General features: G+C 50.1%; 1 protein-coding gene across 2 annotated transcripts; it reads left to right on the top strand.

Moving 5' to 3' along the window:
* Positions 1 to 1,996: 1,996 nt before the first annotated feature.
* Positions 1,997 to 19,757, top strand: BATF3 (basic leucine zipper ATF-like transcription factor 3). 2 transcript variants are annotated; one of them, XM_082472359.1, is made up of 3 exons: positions 1,997 to 2,223; positions 4,897 to 5,001; positions 13,977 to 19,757. In XM_082472359.1, the coding sequence occupies exons 1-3, from the start codon at positions 2,146 to 2,148 to the stop codon at positions 14,160 to 14,162; spliced, it is 369 nt and encodes a 122-aa protein (XP_082328485.1). In that variant the 5' UTR covers positions 1,997 to 2,145; the 3' UTR covers positions 14,163 to 19,757. The 2 variants fall into 2 exon arrangements, with proteins under 2 accessions (XP_082328485.1, XP_082328486.1); XM_082472360.1 differs by lacking the exon at positions 1,997 to 2,223 and adding an exon at positions 2,766 to 2,882.
* Positions 19,758 to 21,544: the final 1,787 nt, after the last annotated feature.

Below are 21,544 nucleotides of genomic sequence, written 5' to 3'. Positions count from 1 at the left end.
ACTCTTCCTTTAAATACACTTGAAAAAACCCTTGAATAACTGAGACAGTAGGTCTATGCCTGTATGAAGAGTTCTTGTGTGCTGGGGCAGGATTCCAGGCTCCCTGGGGAAAGGGGAGGAAGGTACAGTCCCAAAGGACTTAGGATGTGGTGTGGTTCAGTGAGAACAGAAAAGGAGCAATAACCAGAATGAAGTGTGGGAGTGCCCCTAAACGTCCTTGCGTTTTCACCTTGCTCGTCCCTTCCCCATATTGGGGAATGACTGCATTTCTAAAAATTAAAGACCACTTGACCCAGAGGTTTTTCTATCTTGTTAGAAGTCCTGCTAAGTTTCCAAGAATGAGGGCTCTCAGTTGACCTACAGCAGTACATTTACTAATCAATCGTGCATGGAGCCTGTGCTAGGCACATTGTGTGTGCCCGTGTAAGAAGCAGAATAATAGCCCCAGGACAACCATGAGTTATGCTGTGAGAAGAAAAGGATAAAAGGGAGATGAGAAGAGAAATCTAGGTAGATGTAGAGATGGCTCCGCTGTGCAGCCTTAATGGTGTGGGGTGCGGTACTGTCCCTGTGAAGGGCTGTGCCCGCCCTCTATCCTCCCGCCGCCGCTGCCGTGCACCTCTACTCTCCTCTCAGTTGGTCGAAGCCCCTGCACACACAGACAAGACTCTCCACTTGCTTCCCTGCCCTCGGCCAGGCTGCATCTCAAAGCTTTTGCAAGGGTCTTAATCCTGGCGGAGAGCCACGTGCACTAGACTGGGAGTCAGAGTGTCCGCCCCCACTACCCTCCCCCCCAACCCATCCCCACTGCTGCCCAAGAGCCTGGAGCCTGAAAGCTTAAGCGACTACACTCGGAAGGAAGGCACGTCTGACCTCCTGGTTCTGGTTCCCACCCGCCCACCCAGGTTCGCGGTTATCTTTCCTTCCCGGTGCTCACAGTAAGCAGACCGCAAACCCATAACCACTTGTTTTTTCTTTGCTGGGACCATGTACAACAACGCTTGGCTTTGCATCTTTTAACTGGCAGGCAGGTGGAGGGAACGCGCCTCAGGACCTCTGTCTCGTCCTGTTTGGCGTGAAGAAGTCACGCATCTTAACCTGTTGGCAGAGCATCTGCCACTTTAATCTTGAGAAAGAAAAAGGATCTGGTCCATTTAACGTTAGCACGGAGATTCCAGATCCCCGAACCTGTTAAACAGCGACGTCCGTGCCAGCTTGGCTCTCGGGGAAGCCCAGCCACTGTTAATCTCCAGGACAACCTCTTCCTCGCCACCCTCCACTGAGGGAATTCACCCTCGGGGCCGCCCCGCCTGGCTCCCTCCCACAGCCCCGCGAAGACTGGAGCAGATGCTCCCCTCAGAAAGGCCCTGTAGTGCCCCGTGGCTCTCAGGGTGCGCAGTGGGACTCGGTAAAGCCGCTGTCCCCTCCCCTGGCCTGCGCCTCCGGGGCAGGGCAGCCGGGGGCCGCGGAAGGAGCGAGAGTGGCGTCCGCGTGACTGATCGAGGCGGAGAAAGTCCCCCGAGACTGTGACCCCTGCGCTGGGGGAAGGCGGGGCCGATGTGCAGGAAGATGCCGTGACGGGACCGGGAAAAAAACACCAACCCCAAACCACCCACTTGTGTTTCTCAACCCGAGTTCTCCGAGAGCGGCCGAAAGACCCCAGACGCTGCGCGGCACCTCCTCGACCCCCACCTGCCCAGCCTCGCTTCTTGTGGGTGGGCTTCGCGCTCCCTCCCGGGTTTCGGAGTCACCACGTGACTTCCACGAAGAGTGAGGCCCCAGCGGAAAGCCGCGACAGGGGTGGTATTTGGGACCCCGAGGTGCGGCGAGAGGGCGGGGAGAGGAGGAAACGAGGCGGGGGTGGGAGAAGGAGGGGGCGGGGCGGACTTGGGGACGGGAAGGACGGCGGGCTCGGACTGGGGGGTGGGGAAACCCGGGCGTTGCGCAGCGGGCGCTGGAGCCGGGAAAGCGGGAAGCCCGAGGGGGCGGGGCAGAGGCGGCGGCCGGCAGGTGCTGGGGCGAGGGGATGCCGGTGGCGGGAGAGAGCCGGTAGGCAGCTCCCCGCGTGCAGGGCGCGCCGGGCCGGGCGGCCGCTCCTCCGCTAGGCTGCGCGGCGGGGCGGGCCGGGCCGGAGAAGCGCGCGGCATGTCGCAAGGGCTCCCGGCCGCCGGCAGCGTCCTGCAGAGGAGCTTCGCGGCGCCGGGGAACCAGACGCAGCCGCAGGTAGTGAACTAGAGGCTCGGGGAGGACCGCGGGCGATGCGGGGGTGGGCGCGCCTGGGGGCGCGAGGAGGTGGGTGCTGGGGCTCCCGGCTGGTGACCACTGAGTGCAAGCGTGGAGGGCTCTGCGGGAGCTAGACGCGAGCGGTGTGGGGGCCGCGGGGGCGGGCCAGGGACCCTGGCGTGGGCCTCTGCCCTGCCGCCCCCGCGCACGCACGGTGCCCGGGGCGTCCGGGATGGTGACTGGGCCCCTGAGCCTGGGAGGGGGGAGAGGCCAGAGGGCGCCGTCGCCTGGTAGGGCTGGGCACTGTCCACGCTCCCCCGCACGTGGGGTCCCCGCTGCCTTGGGCGTCGCCATCCATGCGCCGCCGCCGGGTGCCACCCCACCGCCGGAGCGCGTGGTCCTTCCCCGCCGCTCCGAGCGGGGGCCAAGGTGTGGAGAGAGGAAATTCCGCTACAAGGGGAAACTCGTGCCCAGGCACTCCCAACATCTACCGGCTGCCTCCCGAATGGCCTAGCGGTGCGAGGTAGGGGCTACAAGTAGGCGGCGCTCGGTCCTGTGCGCTGTCCACCACCACGTTTACAACCGCGTACTCGGGAAACTGACACAAAGTTGCCCGCAGGGACTGCAGTATGAGAACTTCCCGCTCTGCTGCTTTAGGAGTGAGTCTTTTCATGGTTATGCCCTTCTTCTCAATTCGGTGCCTGGCACAGAATGTCATCGGGTGACGCTAGAGAGTCACACATCTGAGTTTAGGCCTCGGCTTTGCCACACACAGGCTGAGTAGCCTTGGGCAATTTGCTCAACCTCTCTGAGCCTCAATTTCCCCACGTGTAAAATCAGTATAACAATATCCACTTCTCATGATATTTATGAGAACTAATTGAGATGTGGTTAATAATATATGAATATCTCAACAGTTTGCTCCCCTCTTTCCATCTTGATTAAATGTTTCTGCTGGTTGTCAGGTATGACAATGATAGGTGATAAATCCAGTTTGGAGTGTCTGCTCCTACAGGGCAGAGTGCAGACTGCTTCATGTGCCCTATGAATTTCTGATGATGAACAGAGAGGCATGATTTGGTGACAGGCACTATGGGGGACTCAATAAAAAATAGCAGCAGACTTAACAGATTATTGAGGGCATACCATGCGCTGGTAGCTTTGGGATAAAATCTCATTTTATCCTATGCAGCCCCAAGCATTGGGCTGTTAGGATGATCATTGCAGAGATTACTGGCTACTTGTTCAGGGCATGTGTCTCTAGTGCCCAGGACAGTGCCTGGCACATGGCAGGTACTCAGTTAATACTTACTGAAAGAATGAATGAATCGCACAACAAATGAGAAAATGGAAAAATCAGAGAGTTTAAGTCATTTACCCAAGACCATATTGATAGTAGGAGACAAAACCAGGAACTGTGTATTTCTAAAGCTAGAAGTTCTGTCTGCTGCACTCGCCGTCGTGTTGCGGTTATATCTACCGAGACTTCTTTGCCTCTAAAAGACTACATTTTAACATTTTATGCCTGTTCCCTTAAGCACTGCCTCTAGTCCACTTCTATTTGTTACGTTCTTTCTTCTTATCCTTTCATAGCTTTATATTCTTGCATATGCTGAAAATTCTTTACCTGCTGTAACTTGGGGAGGTGATATGGGTCTTTCCTTATTTGGAATATTAGACCAGATAAAATGATAACTGAAAACATCCATTATTTTATGTTATCAATATTTGCTTTCCATTAATAGTAATAATTGAGTAGCTTTCCTGTGTTTGTATCCCACTAATCTCTTGGCCTTTACACTCTTTAAAGGTAGTATTTCCCGGGTGTCTTCTCATAGGGTCTGGAAAGCAAATAGTGCCCCACTTCTCCATGTCTTCTATAACTGGATGAAGTGTTTTTTACCATGGTAGGTGGATTTTTCTGCCTGCCTGTTTCAGGATAACTCTTGAAGGATTTGACCGAGTTTGGTTAAATCTCATATACAGCCAGGAGCTTTCAAGACACATCATAAATTTGCTTTCTCATTCGCCCTGACCTGTGTGTGAAACAAAACGTCAGTCAGACATTGTTCAAAGGAACCTATTGTTGTGGCGTTCAGGATCACGTGGTACGTTGGGAGAGTTACGTGGTTGCAGTTAGTTATCAGCGTAATGGTGATTCGTACACAGTATCAAAAGTACCTGTTTGCGTGTGGTGGCGGAAGCCCCGGCCCACGGCAAGTCCCAGATAGCAGCTGCCTTCTGCCTTTCCCGTCCTCAGATGAGCACCAGCACCACACCTCTTCCAGGCACATGCCCTGCAGGGGAGAGGTTCGAGAACGTTGGTTTGGAGTCCAGCAGACCTGAGTTCCACTTCCCGTTCGCCCCGCTACTAGCTGTGATACCTGGAGCAAGTTCCTCAGCATCTCTGAGTTTCTTATTCCTCATCTTTTAGATGGCGGTCCCACCACATTTCTCAGGGTGGCGACAGGGGTTAACAGCTAGCACAGTCATAGCGCATGGTGAGTGCTCCTCGACGCGGGGCCGCTGTTACCCCACTGATGTAGCAGCAAGCACTGCTGTGGCTGCAGAGAAAATGGTGATGCTCCGTAAGCAATGCTGGGTGAAGAGAGAGGGCAGGGAAGGTGAGGCGAGGGGCCTCAGCATCACACCTGACCACACCTTCCCCCCCAGAGCCCTGAGGATGATGACAGGAAGGTCCGAAGGAGGGAAAAAAACCGAGTTGCTGCTCAGAGAAGCCGGAAGAAGCAGACCCAGAAGGCTGACAAACTCCATGAGGTGAGAGTGCGGTTAGGGCAGAGCCATGCCGAGGAGGCCATGCAAGGGCCATGGCAAGGAGTCATTCTCCACCCTTGCACCGTGGTGGACCTAAGGTCACACCCTGGTCATCACCGGGTCGGCCACATGCACGTCTAATTCTGCTGTGTCCTTCCAGCCCAGTGTTCTGAGTCTTCACTCACTGGTGTCCTCATTTCTCCCTCACTGGTTGCATCTCACACTCAAGTTTCCTTTATTCTAAAATAAAGAACCCACCTTTTGATCCTGATTCCCTTTCAAGCTAGCGCCCCATTTCTTTTCTTTCCCTCTTTTATTTCCCTGCTTATTAAAAAGAGACCTGCTGTCTCCATGTCCTCGGTTCCTGTTTATTCCCCAGTCCTCTGTGATATCGTTTCTGCTCCCCCAACACACATACATGCCCACACACACATGCACGCTTCCTACAGAAGCTGCTCCGCTGAGGCCACTAGTGCCCTGGCACTGCCCGGTCCAGGGACCTCTCTCGTCCCCTCATCCTTCACCTTGCTGGCTCCTCTGACACCACTGATCCTCGCCTTCTTGAAACCTTCTTTCAAGGTCTTTAGCTTCTAAAAGACCACATTTCCTATTTCTCCTGACCCTCTTCACCACTTTTTTCTTAGTTTCTTTGTTCACTTTTCTACCTCTGTTTTCTTAGACATTGGTGTTGACCAGGCTTTCAGACTCTGCCCTTTTTTCTTCTCACCCTGGAAGATTTAACCTATTAATCTGTTCTGCCAGCGTCAGCTCCCAACATCACTTACTCTCAGGTAGGCATTGATTACTCCAAGACCTCTGGCCCTAACCCCACATCTCCAGTGTCTGCTTAGATGCCTCCAAATAGCTCGCCACAGTCTCCTCAGCTGTAGCATGACCATGATAGCGTGTCTGTTCACCCTGAGACTTTTTCTTCTCACTGTCATCAAATTGTAGTTAATGGAGCTAACTAACCATCTATCTTATCACCCAAATCAGGAACCTGAGGTTTATTCTAAACTCTTCCATTTTCCTCTATCCCGGTGCATAATCCCACATAATCTCACAGTCAGGACATGGGAACTGACATCGAAGGCATCCCAGGATCTGTCCAAGGAATTGATGGCACTCCCATGCTCTTGTCTTTGCACAGGGTTGGTGTGAATATTAAGGGTTTTAGTTCAGCTCTCTCCTGCCACACTTTCTGACCATAGATTGTCTCAGCAAGGCCAGTCTGGGGGGCATTGATAGCACAGGAGACTCAGGTGTTATGAGGGGGAAATGACAGTCTCTAAAAACCCCTTCACACTGAGCAAAGAACAGATTTAGAATGCACAGGCTCCAGGGAGAAGTGACCCACTGATATAAATTCACAGAGGGCCATAGATTATAAATGTTACGTTCTTTCTTGAAAGTAGGAAGTCTGGGCTGTAGAAAGAGACTAGGATCTTCAGACCAGGGTCAGGGAAGGTCCGTCCCAGCCGGGATTAGTTCTGTAAAATTTCCACAGAGGAATTGGGATGCCCTTTGCCTCCTTTCTTTCCTTCCCCTTGCTCCTGGAGCAAGCCTGGTTCTAGCTGCATGCTACCAAATAACCCCCAGAGGGGACTTGTGGCTCGGTCAGTGCAAGGCCCTATGTTCAGAACACATGTGCCAGCAAGGCCCTTCCTCTCGAGGAACTTCTAGTTGGAGCCAGATGCATCAATATCAAAATACACTAGAGAACACTTGGTTTTAAATCCCAAGTGATTATGTGTGTGGAGGTGACTAAATGACTTGGACAAGATCTTTCATGGAGCAAGGGTCGAGTAGATTCGTTCAACAAATATTTATCAAGAACCACTGCAGGCAAGGCATTGCCACTGGGTCACAAGGAGAGGATTAAGATCTCATTCCTGTCCTTGGGAGGCATAGGAGTCTCAAGGAAAGTATATTCGTTTCCTATGGCTGCTGTAACAAATTATGACAAATTTGGTGGCTTAAAACAACACAGATCTATTTTATCTCACAGTTTTGGAGGTCAGACGTATGAAATGGGTCTCACTGGGCTAAAATCAAGGTGTCAACAGGGCTGCATTCCTTCTGGAGGCTCTGCAGAGGAATCCGTTTCTTGCCTTTTCCAGCTTCTAGAGGCTTCTGTAGTCCTTGGCTTGTTGGTCCCCTTCCATTTTCAAAGCCAGCACTGGCCAGTTGAGTCTTTCTCATCCTGCATCACTCTGACACCGTTTCTGTTGTTATATCTCCTTCTCTGCTTCCTCTTTCCCTAATACTCTCATGATTACACTGGGCTCGCCTGCATAATCTGGGATAATCTCCCTCTTTTAAGATATTCAACTTAGTCACATCTGCAAAGTCCCTTTTGCCATGTAAGGTAACATATTCACAGGTTACAGAGATCGGATGTAAACATCATGGGGGTTGGCATTATTCTGCCTACCACAAACATAAATACTTTACTACAGTGTCAAAAAAAGATGGGTCTCTCAATTTCTGTCATTGTTGGATTTGATAACGAAATGAACTAGATGTCCGGGAAATTTAGGGGTGATTTGCCACATTTACTCCTGCCTAATCCCTTTTAGAACGGTGGGTGGAGGGCCCTTCATAGGATTCTTAGCTTGTTTTGCTGTCCATAATCATAACTGTGCCAGTTGCCCTTTCCAGAAGGGGGCCGACTGATCTGAAACCCAGTTCTTCCACAGAAGAACACGCCCTCCTCCTCTTTCTCTGTGGAGCTACAAGAATGGATTAGGATCATGCACCACCGGCAGATCACCTCAGCAAGGCCAGTTTTGTTGGGAAACACAGTATCAAGGAGGCCAGGACAGTGGTTCCATCCATACACAGGCCCCAAAGTGGAAGTCCACCCTTTACCGTCACTAGCTACACACAAGTGTCATTGGTCACTGGTGTCAGTAGTCACTTTGGTGACTAGTTTTTATTTTTATTTTTTTAATTTATTTTTATTTATTTATTTATTTATTTTTAAAATTTATTTTATTTTTGGCTGTGTTGGGTCTTCGTTGCTGCTGTATGCAGGCTTTTCTCTAGTTGTGGCGAGCGGGGGCTACTCTTTGTTGCGGTGCGCAGGCTTCTCATTGCGGTGGCTTCTCCTGTTGTGGAGCACGGACTCTAGGCGCGAGGGCTTCAGTAGTTGTGGCATACAGGCTCAGTAGCTGTGGTGCACGAGCTTAGGTGCTCTGCAGCATGTGGGATCTTCCCAGACCAGGGCTCGAACCCGTGTCCCCTGCATTGGCAGGCAGATTCTTTTTTTTTTTTTTTTATAAAATTTTTTTTTTTAACTTTTTGGGTTTATTTATTTATTTATTTATTTATTTATTTATGGCTGTGTTGGATCTTTGTTTCTGTGCGAGGGCTTTCTCTAATTGCGGCAAGTGGGGACCACTCTTCATCGCGGTGCGCGGGCCTCTCATTATCGCGACCTCTCTTGCTGCGGAGCGCAGGCTCCAGACGCGCAGGCTCAGTAATTGTGGCTCACGGGCCCAGTTGCCCGGCAGCATGTGGGATCTTCCCAGACCAGGGCTCGAACCCATGTCCCCCGCATTGGCAGGTAGACCCTCAACCACTGCGCCACCAGGGAAGCCCGGCAGGCAGATTCTTAACCACTGCGCCACCAGGGAAGCCTGGTGACTAGTTTTTAGATTTTGAAAAACATCTACATATTGAGAGTGGGATGTCTGGTTAAAAAATTTGGTGATGAATAATTTTACTGTGCTCCAGCGAGCTGCAGGCAGAGGGCTTAGCACACTGCTTTGGGTCACAGCTGAAAGCCCCTCAGGCTCCCTGGGGCTCCCAGGACACATCTAGGTTGGGAAAAGTAAGAGCCAGACACAGTGCATGGAAACCTTCTCCTCAGACTTGGAATGAGGCCAGCTCACTGGGAGACACCGAAGGGCACAGAAAACTGCCACCTGATAGCCACGACTGCCCACTACTCCCTGGGGGGCTGAGCCCATCATAAGGGCTTTGAGTAAATGTAAAATCGATAGCTAGTGGGAAGCAGCCGCATAGCACAGGGAGATCAGCTCTGTGCTTTGTGACCACCTAGAGGGGTGGGATAGGGCTGGTGGGAGGGAGACGCAAGAGGGAAGAGATATGGGGATATATGTATATGTATAGCTGATTCACTTTGTTATACAGCAGAAACTAACACACCATTGTAAAGCAATTATACTCCAATAAAGATGTTAAAAAAAAAAAGGGCTTTGAGTAAAGCCCTTACCCCATAAATTCCTCTATCCTATACTGTGGGCTAGCATTGCTAAATATCTCCAAGTAACTCGAGCTCTTTATTTGCCTTTCCTGAACACCATGAAGGGGAATATTTAGAGCAAGACGTGTTTAAAATTCCCACCTTCCTCTCCTGCCCACTCAGTTCTTGAGCCTCTCTCACCTCCAACATCCAGAAAAACCTCCTCCAGTCCAGGCTGTTACAAGTCTCTCGGCTGCCTTCTTCCTTCCCCAGCTCTCCATCCCCAAAGCCGGGGGACTATCCAGCAGGGCAGAACCCCCTTGGAGGGCAGGGCGGGAGGAGAACCTGAGCAGGCCAAGCCAGAGAGAGGCTGGGGTCACTCTTCAGAGGTGTCTGAGTTTCCCCCTCAGGGTGGCGGCTGCCAGAAGTCGCTCCGCAGTGATGAGAAGCAGTTCCTAGTGTGTATCTGTGCACCTCGCTGTTCACTGTGACTTTTCGAGTCTTCCCTTCAAGGCACTTACCCTTCTCATGGAGATTTTGACCCGTATTCGTCTCTGAATATTAGGCACATGGCCCGGGTCCAGATTCACAAATGGGAACCCAAGAAAACAGTCCAGGTCTCTAAGCCCAGTTGAAAGTGTCTCAGAAGTGGGTTACACTGGTTCAAGCCAGGCACCCAAAGGTGTAAGACTGAGAAAGAACTTTGAGTCAGAAAAGGAAGGCAGCAATGCCATCCTCAGGAGCCCCAAATGTCACAAACTGACAACTTTCTTGGGCAATATGGTTGTGGTACGTGTTGCCCTGGTGCTTTCAGATATTGCATACTCTAAGAGAATCCTTCTTGTCAGTCCTCACTGGGTTTAGAAACTGATGATGACACTAATTTGTACAGCCCTTGCTGGTGACACAATTTGTCTGCTGGGAAGTATATGAGCTTAAGGCTTGGGAATAGACTTACGGTAAAATCCTGAGCTCTCGTAGCCCTTTACTGCTGGTAACCACCATGGGGGGAAATTTAGGCCCAGACACTGCCAAGTGAAAGCAGAATTGCTGTCATTGCCTGAGAGCTGCAGTTGACCTCGAAGTCAGGGATCAGGCCCCATGTCTGCATGACCTCAGAAAAGTCACCGTACCTCTGAGTTTCAGCTGTCTCGCTTGTGAAATGGGGTCTGTGTCCTCCTGATGGCCTTTTCCTTCCCCTCATTTCCTTCCCACCTTAGTTATCATCTCTGGTCCCTGGTACCCACATTAGCTTCTTTACCAGGCTTTGCCTCAAAGGCATCCTAGACCCTGAATCACCCCCCAGACAGCACCTCATTCCTCAATCAACCTCTCTTTAGAAGCTCAGACCAGGGCTTCTCAACCTCAGCACTATGGACATTTGGGGTCAGCTATTTCCTCGTTGGGGTGGGGGGTGTCCTGTGCACCATAGGACGTTGAGCAGCTTCCGTGGCCTCGACCCACTAGAGGCAGTAGCGCCCCCTTCCCAGCTGTGACAACCCAAACTGTCTCCAGCCGCTCCAGATGTTCCCCGGGGACTGCCAGAATTGGCCCAGTTGAGAATCATTGCCCTAGACAGCTTAATTTCTGAGGCAGAAGTGGGATTTGCAGTGATTTCAGTGCCTCCCATTTCTGGTCTCTGCTTTGTGACTGTGTCCTGCACATACCCAGGGAAGGCGGCACAGTGACCTCAAATCCTCCCGGGATAGGAGATTGGAAAGGCAGCGAGATTTGAGCTAAACTGATCATCTCTTTGGAAATAACAAAGGGTCTAAAGTCCTTGGCTTATTTTTCAAATATGTTGAGTCCAGGTAATCTCTCCTCAGGTTGAAGTGGGTCTTACTCATTCCCCATTGTACCCACTCAGCGTTCTCACCTCCTCTTCCTCCCCTCTCAGCTCCCTCTTTTATTTTTGTGGAACTGGTCTCGCTTGAAGAAGATTTTGACTTCTTCTCTTTTTATTCCCTCAGCTCAGTAAAAGCCCCTCCACAGATTTATGAGTAAAACTTAAATCCCAGAAGAGAAAGTCCCTGTGGAGAAGGCAGCCGAGGGGCCTGCTGGAGGCCCGCGACAGGCAGCTCCGTGGCCTTTCTGAGCTGGGCCTCGGGGAGAGCCGTGGACTTCGGCAGCACGGCCCCTGTGGCTTCCAGAGGGAGAGCTCAGAAGCTCAGAAGCATCTTGCCACAGCGTTCAGTAACTATGCAAAGGCATGTGGAATATTCTGCTACAGGGAGAATTCTGTTCTTTGGAATCCAGTTAAAATCTTAGCTCGTCGGAACCGTTCAAATGCATTCTTCATTTTACTTGGAGGTGAAGAGAATTTCCAGGTGCAGGGTGGAGAGTGTGTGTGTGCGCGCGCACATGTGCGAACTACCCAGAGCTGTGGCCTCTCTCAGCTCTTTGCTACAGGCAGCGCTCCCCACGATGCCTAGGTCCCCATCTCCTCCTCCCAGCCAGACCCTTCCTGCCCACAGAGGGCCTCTTGCTGCATTGGGAGACTGAATTCTGACTCCCGGACTAGAGCTGTCGGAGGCCAGAGGAGAGCCTGGGGCATTGGGAGTGGTAGGCCTGGAGGAGAGCTGAAGGCGTAATGCAGCCAGGGTACTAGGGGGCCAAAGTGGCCCAGCTCAGCCTGTGGCGGGGAGGGCGAGGCCCGCTGCCGTGGAGAGTATTCCAGGTCACCCTGAGAGCCGGCCTGGGAAAGACAGGAGGCAGAGAGATAGCTCCGATGGCCTCTATGTGCAACCTCTCTGGGGCCCTTGTTCTGAGAGGGAGGAAAGTGCCTAGAGTGGGAGAGAGGGAAGGAAGGGGACGAGAGAAGGAGACCAAGGGTGAGGGTTGTGGAGTCACTGAGCTCGTAGATGTTGGCACTGGGGCCTGTCAGGCACGGGTACAGGAGAAGGTAGCAGAGGCCCCTAGCTGCTATACATTTCTGATCTTCGGGGAGAGACCTTATTTAATATAAATAAGATTGACTATGATACAAGACTGAATAGAACACGTGATGAGAGATGTGGTTCCATTAGGTGCTATGATCTGGGAAGCCTTCCTGGAGGTGGTGGGCTTGACCTTCCACACAAAAGCAGGAAGGCAGCCCAGTTGAGGAGAACAGCTTTAGTAAAGAGGCAGAGCTGAGAATTTGCATGTATCTTCATGGCCTGTAAGAAGATCAGACTCTTAAAATAATATTTCTTAAAAATTACTGGTAAGATAATAAGGTTGGGCTCCCAGCTCAGGAAATGCATGGTATGCATGGTTCAACAAAGCCTAACCATATGAATCAACCTAGAAATGATTGAAAACAACATTTCAACAAGATGCAAATAAGATCGTCAGCCTTAAGAAGGTCTCTATTGGTATACCGTAGGGCTCTGCAAGTGGCCGAGTATTGTAGGACTTATTGATGAGTTGGGTGAAGAAAAGGAAGACCTACTTCATCGAGTTAGTGGACAGCTTAGAGCTGTGTGGTATCACTAACCCAGGAGCTGACACAATCAATATTCAAAAAGATTTTGCTAGGCTAGCAGATGACCAAGCAAACAGGGCAAAATTCAGTAGAAGCAGATGTAAAGCCCACCCTTAAGCCAAAATATCAGTTGTAGTTCAAGTATGAACAGAGAAGCGGCCGATGAAGACAAAGCTTGCACTTCTCTGCATTCTCAGAGAGAATCCCCAGAGCTAAGTGGCTGCACACTTGGGTCCCACCCAGAGGAGACTACCTCACGCATTTGCCCTCTGCGTGGCGGGACCATCCCCAGAGTCGTGCATTGTGTTTTGGGAACATTTTCTCAGAGCTCCTGGCAAATTGGAACGTGTGTTGGGAATGGCCTCCCGAAGGGCGGAGGAACCAGAAGTCCTAAAACGCAAGGAACTCAGAGGACCTGAAGCAGTTGGGCTCAGAGAATACCTAAGGGGAAGTGGTATGGGGCCGTCTCCTAACATTTCAAGAACTGTGATGTTGAAAAAGTATCGCATGTACTCTATGTGGTTCCATAGGTGGAACCAAGCCCAGTGGGTGGGTTTAAAGGAGAGAATGATTTTGGATAGTACAAAGAGGAGCTCAGAAATAGCAGGAACTGTCCTTTGAAGGAGAGAGTGTCCAGCACAAGTTGGATGTCGGAGCTAGAATTACATAGGGAAGGTTTCTGCGCTGTGTGGTCTGGGATAAGGGCTCTCTGATCTCCCGCAGTTCTAAGTCTCTGTAAACTCCGATATAGTGGAAGCTTAACAGGTGAGTGTTGGAGCAAAGCCAAGGCAAGGGGTGTTTTCATTCATTTACTCAGCATTCGACAAACATTTGTTATGTTCCAGGCACTGTTGCAGGTGCTGGGGCTGTAACAGTGAACCCAGCAGAAACCATCAGAAAGCAGATCAGCGGCTGTGGGGAGAGGGCCACTGACTGCAGAGGGAGATCAGGGAACTTTTCAGAGTGATGGAAATGTTCTGCGTCTTGATCAACACAGTTGTTTACATTTGTCAAAACTCATCAAATTATACACTTAAAATTAGGTGCGTTTTATTTTATGTCAATTATAAATAAGATAATAAAGATGATTCAAAAAACAAAGCCCGGCCCTCATCCTGGTGGGAGGGGAGTGACGTGAAGCAAATGAACAAACAAATCTGAGTGGTGGAGGCGGCCACGGTTAATGAGAAAGATTTCAGGGAAGGAGGTGAGCATCGTGGCCGGGGTTAGATCTGCCCGGAGGACAGAGGAAGGGCACGTGGCTTCAGAACCGATGCTAAAGACTGATTTCTGTCTTCCCAGGAATATGAGTGCCTGGAGCAAGAAAACACAGTGCTGCGGAGAGAGATCGGGAAGCTGACGGAGGAGTTGAAGCACCTGAGCGAGGTGCTGAAGGAGCACGAGAAGATATGCCCGCTGCTGCTCTGCCCCATGAACTTTGTGCCGGTGCCGCGGCTGGACCCCGTGGCTGGCTGCCTGCCCCGGTGAAGCCCAAAGACGGTCCTCCTCTGCCCAGCAGGGCGCGTTGGTCTTTTTCACACCTGGGAAGAGGCTTCCCTCTGCATCTGTGTACCGGGGGACCTGTGGCCGGGTCGGCTCTTAGGAGCTCCGGGCCGTGTCCCCAGCAGCCCAGGCTCAGCATGATGCTCTCGCAGGCCCCTGACTCAGAGCCTTTAGCAGATGCAGGCAGGGAGGCCATCCTCAGGAGTCACTGCGCGTCCACTTCGGCAGCTAGTAGGTTCCGTTGTTGTGCAGAATCATTTCCTCTAGCATATGGATAATAAAGGTGTTATCTTCTCTCCTTTTGCCAAGTTCTTAGAATTTAGAGACACAATACCTTTCCTCTTCCTGAAGAGGTCCTCTCCTGTCTCCTCAGGTGGTTTTGCAGCTCCTGGGTCTTGCTTCTCCTCCTGGTCATCTCCCCCATGGTCACATCCATGCTAGATGAGGAGGCACCTTTGGGGTGGGACTCCTCTGCCACCCCAGCTGGGTCACGCAGGGGTGTGCTGGGCGTGACTCGTGCTTGTCTTATGCGCTGCGTGACCCTCCATCCTGGTCAACTTTCCCACCCAGGCTGGACCGTCCTGGAGGATTTTCTACTCCAGGCTCGTTTTCCCATGTGCTCTGTATATTCCCAGGTCACCTCCCATTCCATTAGTAGTCACAGGATCAGGGGACAAATGTACTTTATAGACGTCTGAATCACACTCGAATGGAGGAGATTTGTCCCCTATTTAAACAAACAAATATTTGGGTAGATGAGGAGAGGAGAGCTATTTCCTTTTAAAGGTCCCTTCCAACTCTATTCTTTTCAGGAAAATCAGAACCAGGCCAAGTTGAAAGTGGCCCCAGCAAGAAAAGCAAAATGGGAGAACACATCCCATCCCCTCCCAATTCTCTTTCTTCCTGGAACAAGAGAGCTGTGGAAAGTGGAGCCAGCCTATCATAAAGGGAACAAGAAATGGGAACAGCAGGGAAAGTGCTTTGTTGTAAATGTAAATGGTTAAAAAAGAGAAAAGAAATAGAAAGCAGCTCTTGCCAGGGGTGAAGAACTTGCTGACCTCATGCCGGGATTCCTACTGGCTAATCCCCACCAGCCTCCTCTTTTTTTCCTCTTTTCTCTCTTTCTTCCCCTGCTTACTGAAGGCTGGCCTGGTGTCTTCTAACTCACGCAGGCTGATGGTGGCAAGATTTTCCTGGTCAGAGGCGCTCTAAGGCTGCTGTTAGGGCCTGTGCCTGCTGGCAGGACCAGGCCAAAGCTTCCTGAATACAGCTCTTTCAGGGGGATGGTGGAATTATCTAGCCACGCGGCTTGTGGCATCTCAGTTCTCCGACCAGGGATTGAACCCAGGCCCTTGGCAAGGAAAGCGTGGAGTCCTAACCACTGGACTCCCAGGGAATTCCCAGCACAAGAGACTTTAAGATCATCCAGCCTCATCCCTTCACTTTGTAGCTGAGGGGTGTGGCAAGGGGGAGGGGATTGCTCACGGTCACCTGTGAGTTAGAAGCAGGACCAGAAGCAGACCCCAGGGGAGCTGACTGCTGACCCACTGTAGTTGATAGAGTCAGGCTGCCGCCGTGCCAGGGTCCTGCTCAGCTGGTGGCTAAATGTGGTGTGACCTTCTGTCAGCACCTCACCAGGCTGCCAGGGCTGCACAGTCCAGGCGGGCGGCCCATCTGTGAAGGATGGACTCAGAGCCAGGGCCCCGGGGGCCTATGCAGCTGAGGAGAGCATGGACACGTGAAGTATGCATCTTGTACCCGCCAGCATTTTGCTGCTGCTGTCTTTCAAGTGCAGCGCTTTCCAGAAGGGAGCATTTTACACTCTGGCTGGGGCTCACCTGGCCCTGCAGTACTTCCAGGCTCTGGCTTGCAGACCCCTCTCGCTGTCTGACTGCTCATCTGCTTTGACCCCTATGGTCACGGCTGTCCAGCTGGCTGTTCACCCACTCCACTGCTGACCCCAGGGAGTCTGTGCCCACCAGCCCCACTGGCCAGAGCCCCCCGGCGCCATGTAACAACCCAGGGACCAGTTTCCTTCCATGTAGCTGCTCTGGGCCCCCGAGGCCTTGGAGTCCCCCTAGATCCTCTACACTGACTGGGAGACTTGGAGGAAGGGTCCGTGGAGGATGGTGGGAAGGGCTGTATCCTGGAGGTGAGAGTGCATCCTTTCCCATGCACAGTCCTTGTGCCAGACCTCAAACACGTGGCCTCACCCAGACACAAGGGAGGCTGGGAAATGAAACTCAGCCCCGTGCCCAGGAGCTGGAGGAGCGGGACTTAGGCGAACATCTGTCAGCCTCTGCCATAAGACAACCTAGCTTTTGCTCCCGCCACCTCACCGAAACCGCCCCCTTGGAGGTCCCCAGTAGGCACTTTTTTGCTAAATCTAGTGGGCATGTCTCAGGCTTTATCTTCCTTTACTTCCTAACAGCCTGTGACACTGGCCTTGGTGTTGCTTCTACCCTCTCTACCTGCTTCTCAGTATAAAGGAGCTCCTCTTCTTGGGGCCTCAGTCACCACCTATCTCTATACGACAACTCCCACATTGGTACCCAGAGCCCCGCTCTCCCTTCAGAGGGCAGACTTGTGTATTCAGTTGCCCATCACGTGTCTCTGAAAGGCCGTCTCACAAACGTTTCCCACTCAACAAGTTCAAAACCATACTCGTGATCTCATCATCTTCCCTTCACACCTGCTTCTCAATCTGTTTTTCCCTGTTTAATAAAGGGCTCTATCATCCATCTGGTCAGAAACCTACACATCATATTTGATTCCTCCAAATCCTTCAGTTGTGTCTCCTAGATATCCCCCGACCCAGCCACTTGGCTCCAATGTGCCAGCTGCCTTATCCACTATCAAGAACTTTACTCAAAATATCTGCTGGACACAGGGGCTTCCTCCCTAAGCTGTGTGTTCACTGAGGTTGAACTCACATTTAGGGAGGGTTAGGCCCCCATTTTTGATGTCAACAGTAAATTTGGAGTTAGGGAACCAAAACTAGGGTAGTCCAGGGTAGTGAGTCATGGTGATGGGGACAAGTCCCCTCCAAGATAACTGGAGAGGTGACGAGAGTTCTGAAAACCAAATGTTCATGAAACTTGTTGCTAAAAACATCTTTATCCAGATCCCAGTAGCACTGAGGGCTGTCTCAGCTCCCCAGCTGCTACTCTGAAAAAGTAGAAATTCCTTATAAATCAGAGAAATGATTATTTTGTTCCTGGAGGTATAAGGGAAGTAGACCAGTTCTGGAGACTAGATTTGATTGGCTGTATTCACACTGCTGCTGTGTGCCAGACATTGGGCCGGGTATCTGAATTAAATCTGAGAGTGGCTGTTTGTTGGGCTGGGAGGAAGGGAGGCAAGCTGAGAAAGGCCCCTTTAGAATATGAAGTGTCAGAGAGGGAGGAAGCCCTTCCTTCATACCCATGCAGCCACACCACTTCCTGTCCGCAATCTTGCCCCGTATTGCACCACTTCAGCCTTGAAGCCTGGGGTTTCCATCACTGAATCAGTCCCCAGTTTTGGCCTCAAACCTTGGTTGAGAATGATGACTCTAACGGACAGGAAAGCGAGAGACTCAAAAGCCCCTCTCTTCTTTCCCATCAATGCTAGGGTTTCCACAGTCCGGGTGTACTCACCAGGGCTGTGGGTTCTGCCGTAGAAGGAGCTAGAAGAAAAGGGGTAGCCCCAATCTCACTGACATGTCTTCCCTCCTGGATGTCCAGGAAGTCCTGGCAGAGTCATGCATGCCACAGCAGGAAGGCTCGTAACCGAAAGCCAGGGAAGCGGAAAGAAGAAACAGTGGAGAGGAGGAAGGAGAGAGGAAGGAAGACAAGGAGAAGGAGAGAAGGAAGTGGGAAGGGGGAAGGGAAGAGGGTGATGGGGATCCTTGAGCTCTGAACCTAAACCATCCCTGCTCCTGGGGAAGTTATGCTGAAGCCCCAGGAAGGTATGCTATTTGGAAGCTCCCCTAACAATGCCACACGTCTTGAGGCATGAGAGTGGAGCTAGCCAAGGCTAGTCTCTGGAAACCCCTCTATGCTTGGAGTCAAGGGAAATTTCCTGGATTGCCCATTTGGAAACTGACCACCTTGATGAATTGTTCCTCCCCAGATATTTGGGGCAAAGGAGATCCATGTGGTTACTACTGTCGCCATGGACATCATCACCATCAGCATGACGCACACTGAAAGTCTGCAGTTAGCAGATGCAGGTGCGCTTGGCGTGGCGTGCTTGAACTTGTGCCCCAATCTGGGGCTGTGTTCAGGGCACACTCTGTCCCTAGAGACAGCTCACCTGCTCTTTTGGGTGTTCTAGCATGACCTTTTCTGGTATGGTATACTTAAGAAGATCAGAAATGTCATTGCAGATCAGACCAAAGGCCACTAGCCCAGAATTCCAACCACGACACCAAGGGGAAGTGTGAGGGAGAGTCCAGTGTTTGCATTCTAAGACGCCATCCTGAAAGGCCTGAGGTGTACTTGGAACTTCCCTGATTTCCCTTAATAACCCACTGTTATCTATCCATTCATTAAACAAGAGTCTTCTTAAACCAGTTTGAGTTCTCCATCACCTTGTGCAGGGTGGTACTTCTGCTCTGCTCTGAATCCACCCCCTGCGCTTCTAAATCCCAGAGGAACTCATTCTTGGGCGGTGCTGAGACCTGGAAAGCAGGACCATTTCCTGAGCATCCCAGGTTCACCAAGCTTCCTCGCAGTCTTTCCTCTAGGCTGGCAGCAAGGCCAAAAAGTACCTTCCGAAATGTCACAAACCTACAGAAGGCTCAACTTGCCAGGCAGTACTTTTTGAAATTGAGAAAGTAAGAGTTCAAGACCCACAAGCAGTGATCGGCGTCCTGAGGCTAAAGAGTGGAAAGAACCAATGAATGTTCCCCGAGGCAGTTCTTGAGCTGTTGCAGCACATTTGCAAATTATTTTGATTAATCATTATGAAACTTTACTAGTAATTAATTACTTATTTTAATTCATCTTCATTAATTATTGCAGTAAACCAATATATTTATTAATAAAAATAAATGATAAAATAAATTATTTAATTTATTGTTGTAATATACCATCATATTTATTTATGAAGTAATAAAATATTTATTTTAAAATAATAAAATAATGGATTATTAATAATTAGTTATTACTATGAATTTACGAATTAGCTATTGTTCAAACAATTAGTAGTGAAGTACCCATTGCAAGTGTGGGGAGGAGAGCAGGGCCAGCAAGGGAAAGACCCCCCTCGCCCCACAGCACCTTAAAGGGTGCCTTGTCATACAATTTCTGAAAACTTACCTCCAGACCTATCTCAGTTTGAGCAAAGGAAATCTAATGATTTTCTCCGTCTGGTCGGAACAGGGAATACCCCTCCTTAGAATGTAAGCAATTACAGGACAGGTATTGTGTTTTTTGTTTGTTTGTTTTTTTGTTGTTTTTTAAAATTTTTGTTGGAGTAGAGTTGATTTACAATGTTGTGTTAGTCTCAGGTGTACAGCAAAGTGAATCAGTTATACATATACATATATCCACTCTTTTTTTTTTTTTTTAGATTCTTTTCCCATATAGGCCATTACAGACTATTGAGCAGAATTCCCTGTGCTATACAGCGGGGTCTTAAGGAATTGTGTTTTATTTATCCATATATCCCTAGTTGCCTAACAGGTACCTAGCACGTGTGCTTAGCACTAAAAATTCCTGCTTGAAAGATTGATGGAGTGAATGGCTACTCCTTTTCTAGTCTTCATCCCAATTAAGGCCTCACCCTTATTCCAATCCAAATAAGAACTTACTATTACTCTGTTGGTGATATGAATTTCTCATTGTTATTTCCCCATTTAAGAGTGTGAACCTAAGCTACTTTTCTTGTTCCTGTAATTCAACATCTGGGTCAGCTTGCCTGTCGTAAATTAGGGATTCCCATAAATCAGCAGTGAAGTTGCTTCATAAAGCCCTGGTAACAATACTGTTGAAAGGAACAGTAGGCTGGTTGATGAGGATGGGGGGAGGGTGGCAGAAATACACACAGGGAACAAATCTCTTCAGATGTCATCTTCAATTTTATTCATTTATTTATTTATTTTAAAGGATAGTTACCTTTTTTAAAAAAAATTTATTTACTTATTTATCTTTGGCCGCGTTGGGTCTTCATTGTTGCGCGCAGGCTTTCTCTAGTTGCGGTGAGCAGGGGCTACTCTTCCTTGTGGTGCACAGGCTTCTCATTGCGGTGGCTTCTCTTGTTGTGGAGCATGGGCTCTAGGCGCGTGGGCTTCAGTAGTTGTGACACGTTGGCTCAGTAGTTGTGGCTCACAGGCTCTAGAGAGCAAGCTCTGTAGTTGTGGCGCACGGGCTTTGTTGCTCCGTGGCACGTGGGATCTTCCCAGACCAGGGCTCGAACCCGTGTCCCCTGCATTGGCAGGCAGATTCTTAACCACTGAGCCACCAGGGAAGCCCTTCAATTTCATTTAAATGTTGTAAATACAGTTGTTATATTTTATTTGTCCTACAATCATTACTATTTAAAGCTTTAATGTTTATCTAGGATTGCTTAACTTGTCACCTGTGCACAGAGGAGTTGGATACATAAATCACCAGTGGCCCTCAACTAGAGAGAAAAAAGAAAGAAATTTAACAGGTGGTAGGGAAAATTTTCAGGGGAAAAATATGCAGGCATACCTGGGAAATAGTCTGGGTTCATTTCCAGACCACTGCATTAAAATGATTATAGCAATAATGCAAGTCACGAATTATCTGGTTTCCCAGCACATATAGAAATTATGTTTACACTGTACTGTAGTCTATTAAGTATGCAGCAGCATTATGTCTAAAACATACCTTGTTGCTAAAAAGTGCTAACTATCATCTGAGCCTTCAATGAGGCATCATCTTTTTGCTAGTGGAGTATCTTGCTGCTGGCGGATGGTGATGGCTGCTGGCTGATCTGATCAGGGTGGAGGTTGCTGAAGGCTGGGGTGACTGTGCAGTTCTTAAACTAAGAGAGCAAGGAAGTTTGTTGCATCAAGTGACTCTTCCTTTCACAAGCAATTTCTTTGTAGCATGCAGTGATGTTCGATAGCATTTTTACGTACAGTAGAACTTCTTTCAAACTCGAAGTCAGTCCTCTCGAACCTTGCCACTACTACTGAAGCAAACTTGGGTCTGCTCACCCGATGTGCGGTAAAGCCAATCTACTGACACCAGGCTGTGGTGAAGGAAAGTACAGAGCTTATTTCAGGGCCCAGCAAGGAGAATGAGCAGCTCATGCTCAAAAGACTCAAACTCCTCAATGGCTTCCAGGGAAGAGATTTTAAAGGCGAGACGAGGGAGAGGGTCCCAGGGTACATAATCATCTGTGTACATCCT

Source organism: Balaenoptera physalus (genome assembly GCF_965194825.1).
Source record: "Balaenoptera physalus genome assembly, chromosome: 1".
Classification (NCBI taxonomy): domain Eukaryota; kingdom Metazoa; phylum Chordata; class Mammalia; order Artiodactyla; family Balaenopteridae; genus Balaenoptera; species Balaenoptera physalus.
This window is presented reverse-complemented; position numbering and strand designations above follow the sequence as displayed.

Coding starts and splice junctions, on each gene's coding strand:
- BATF3 (XM_082472359.1), top strand. CDS start 2,146: ATGTCGCAAGGGCTCCCGGCCGCCGGCAGCGTCCTGCAGAGGAGCTTC. Junction 2,224..4,896: donor GGAACCAGACGCAGCCGCAG/GTAGTGAACTAG, acceptor CTTCCCCCCCAG/AGCCCTGAGGATGATGACAG. Junction 5,002..13,976: donor AGGCTGACAAACTCCATGAG/GTGAGAGTGCGG, acceptor CTGTCTTCCCAG/GAATATGAGTGCCTGGAGCA.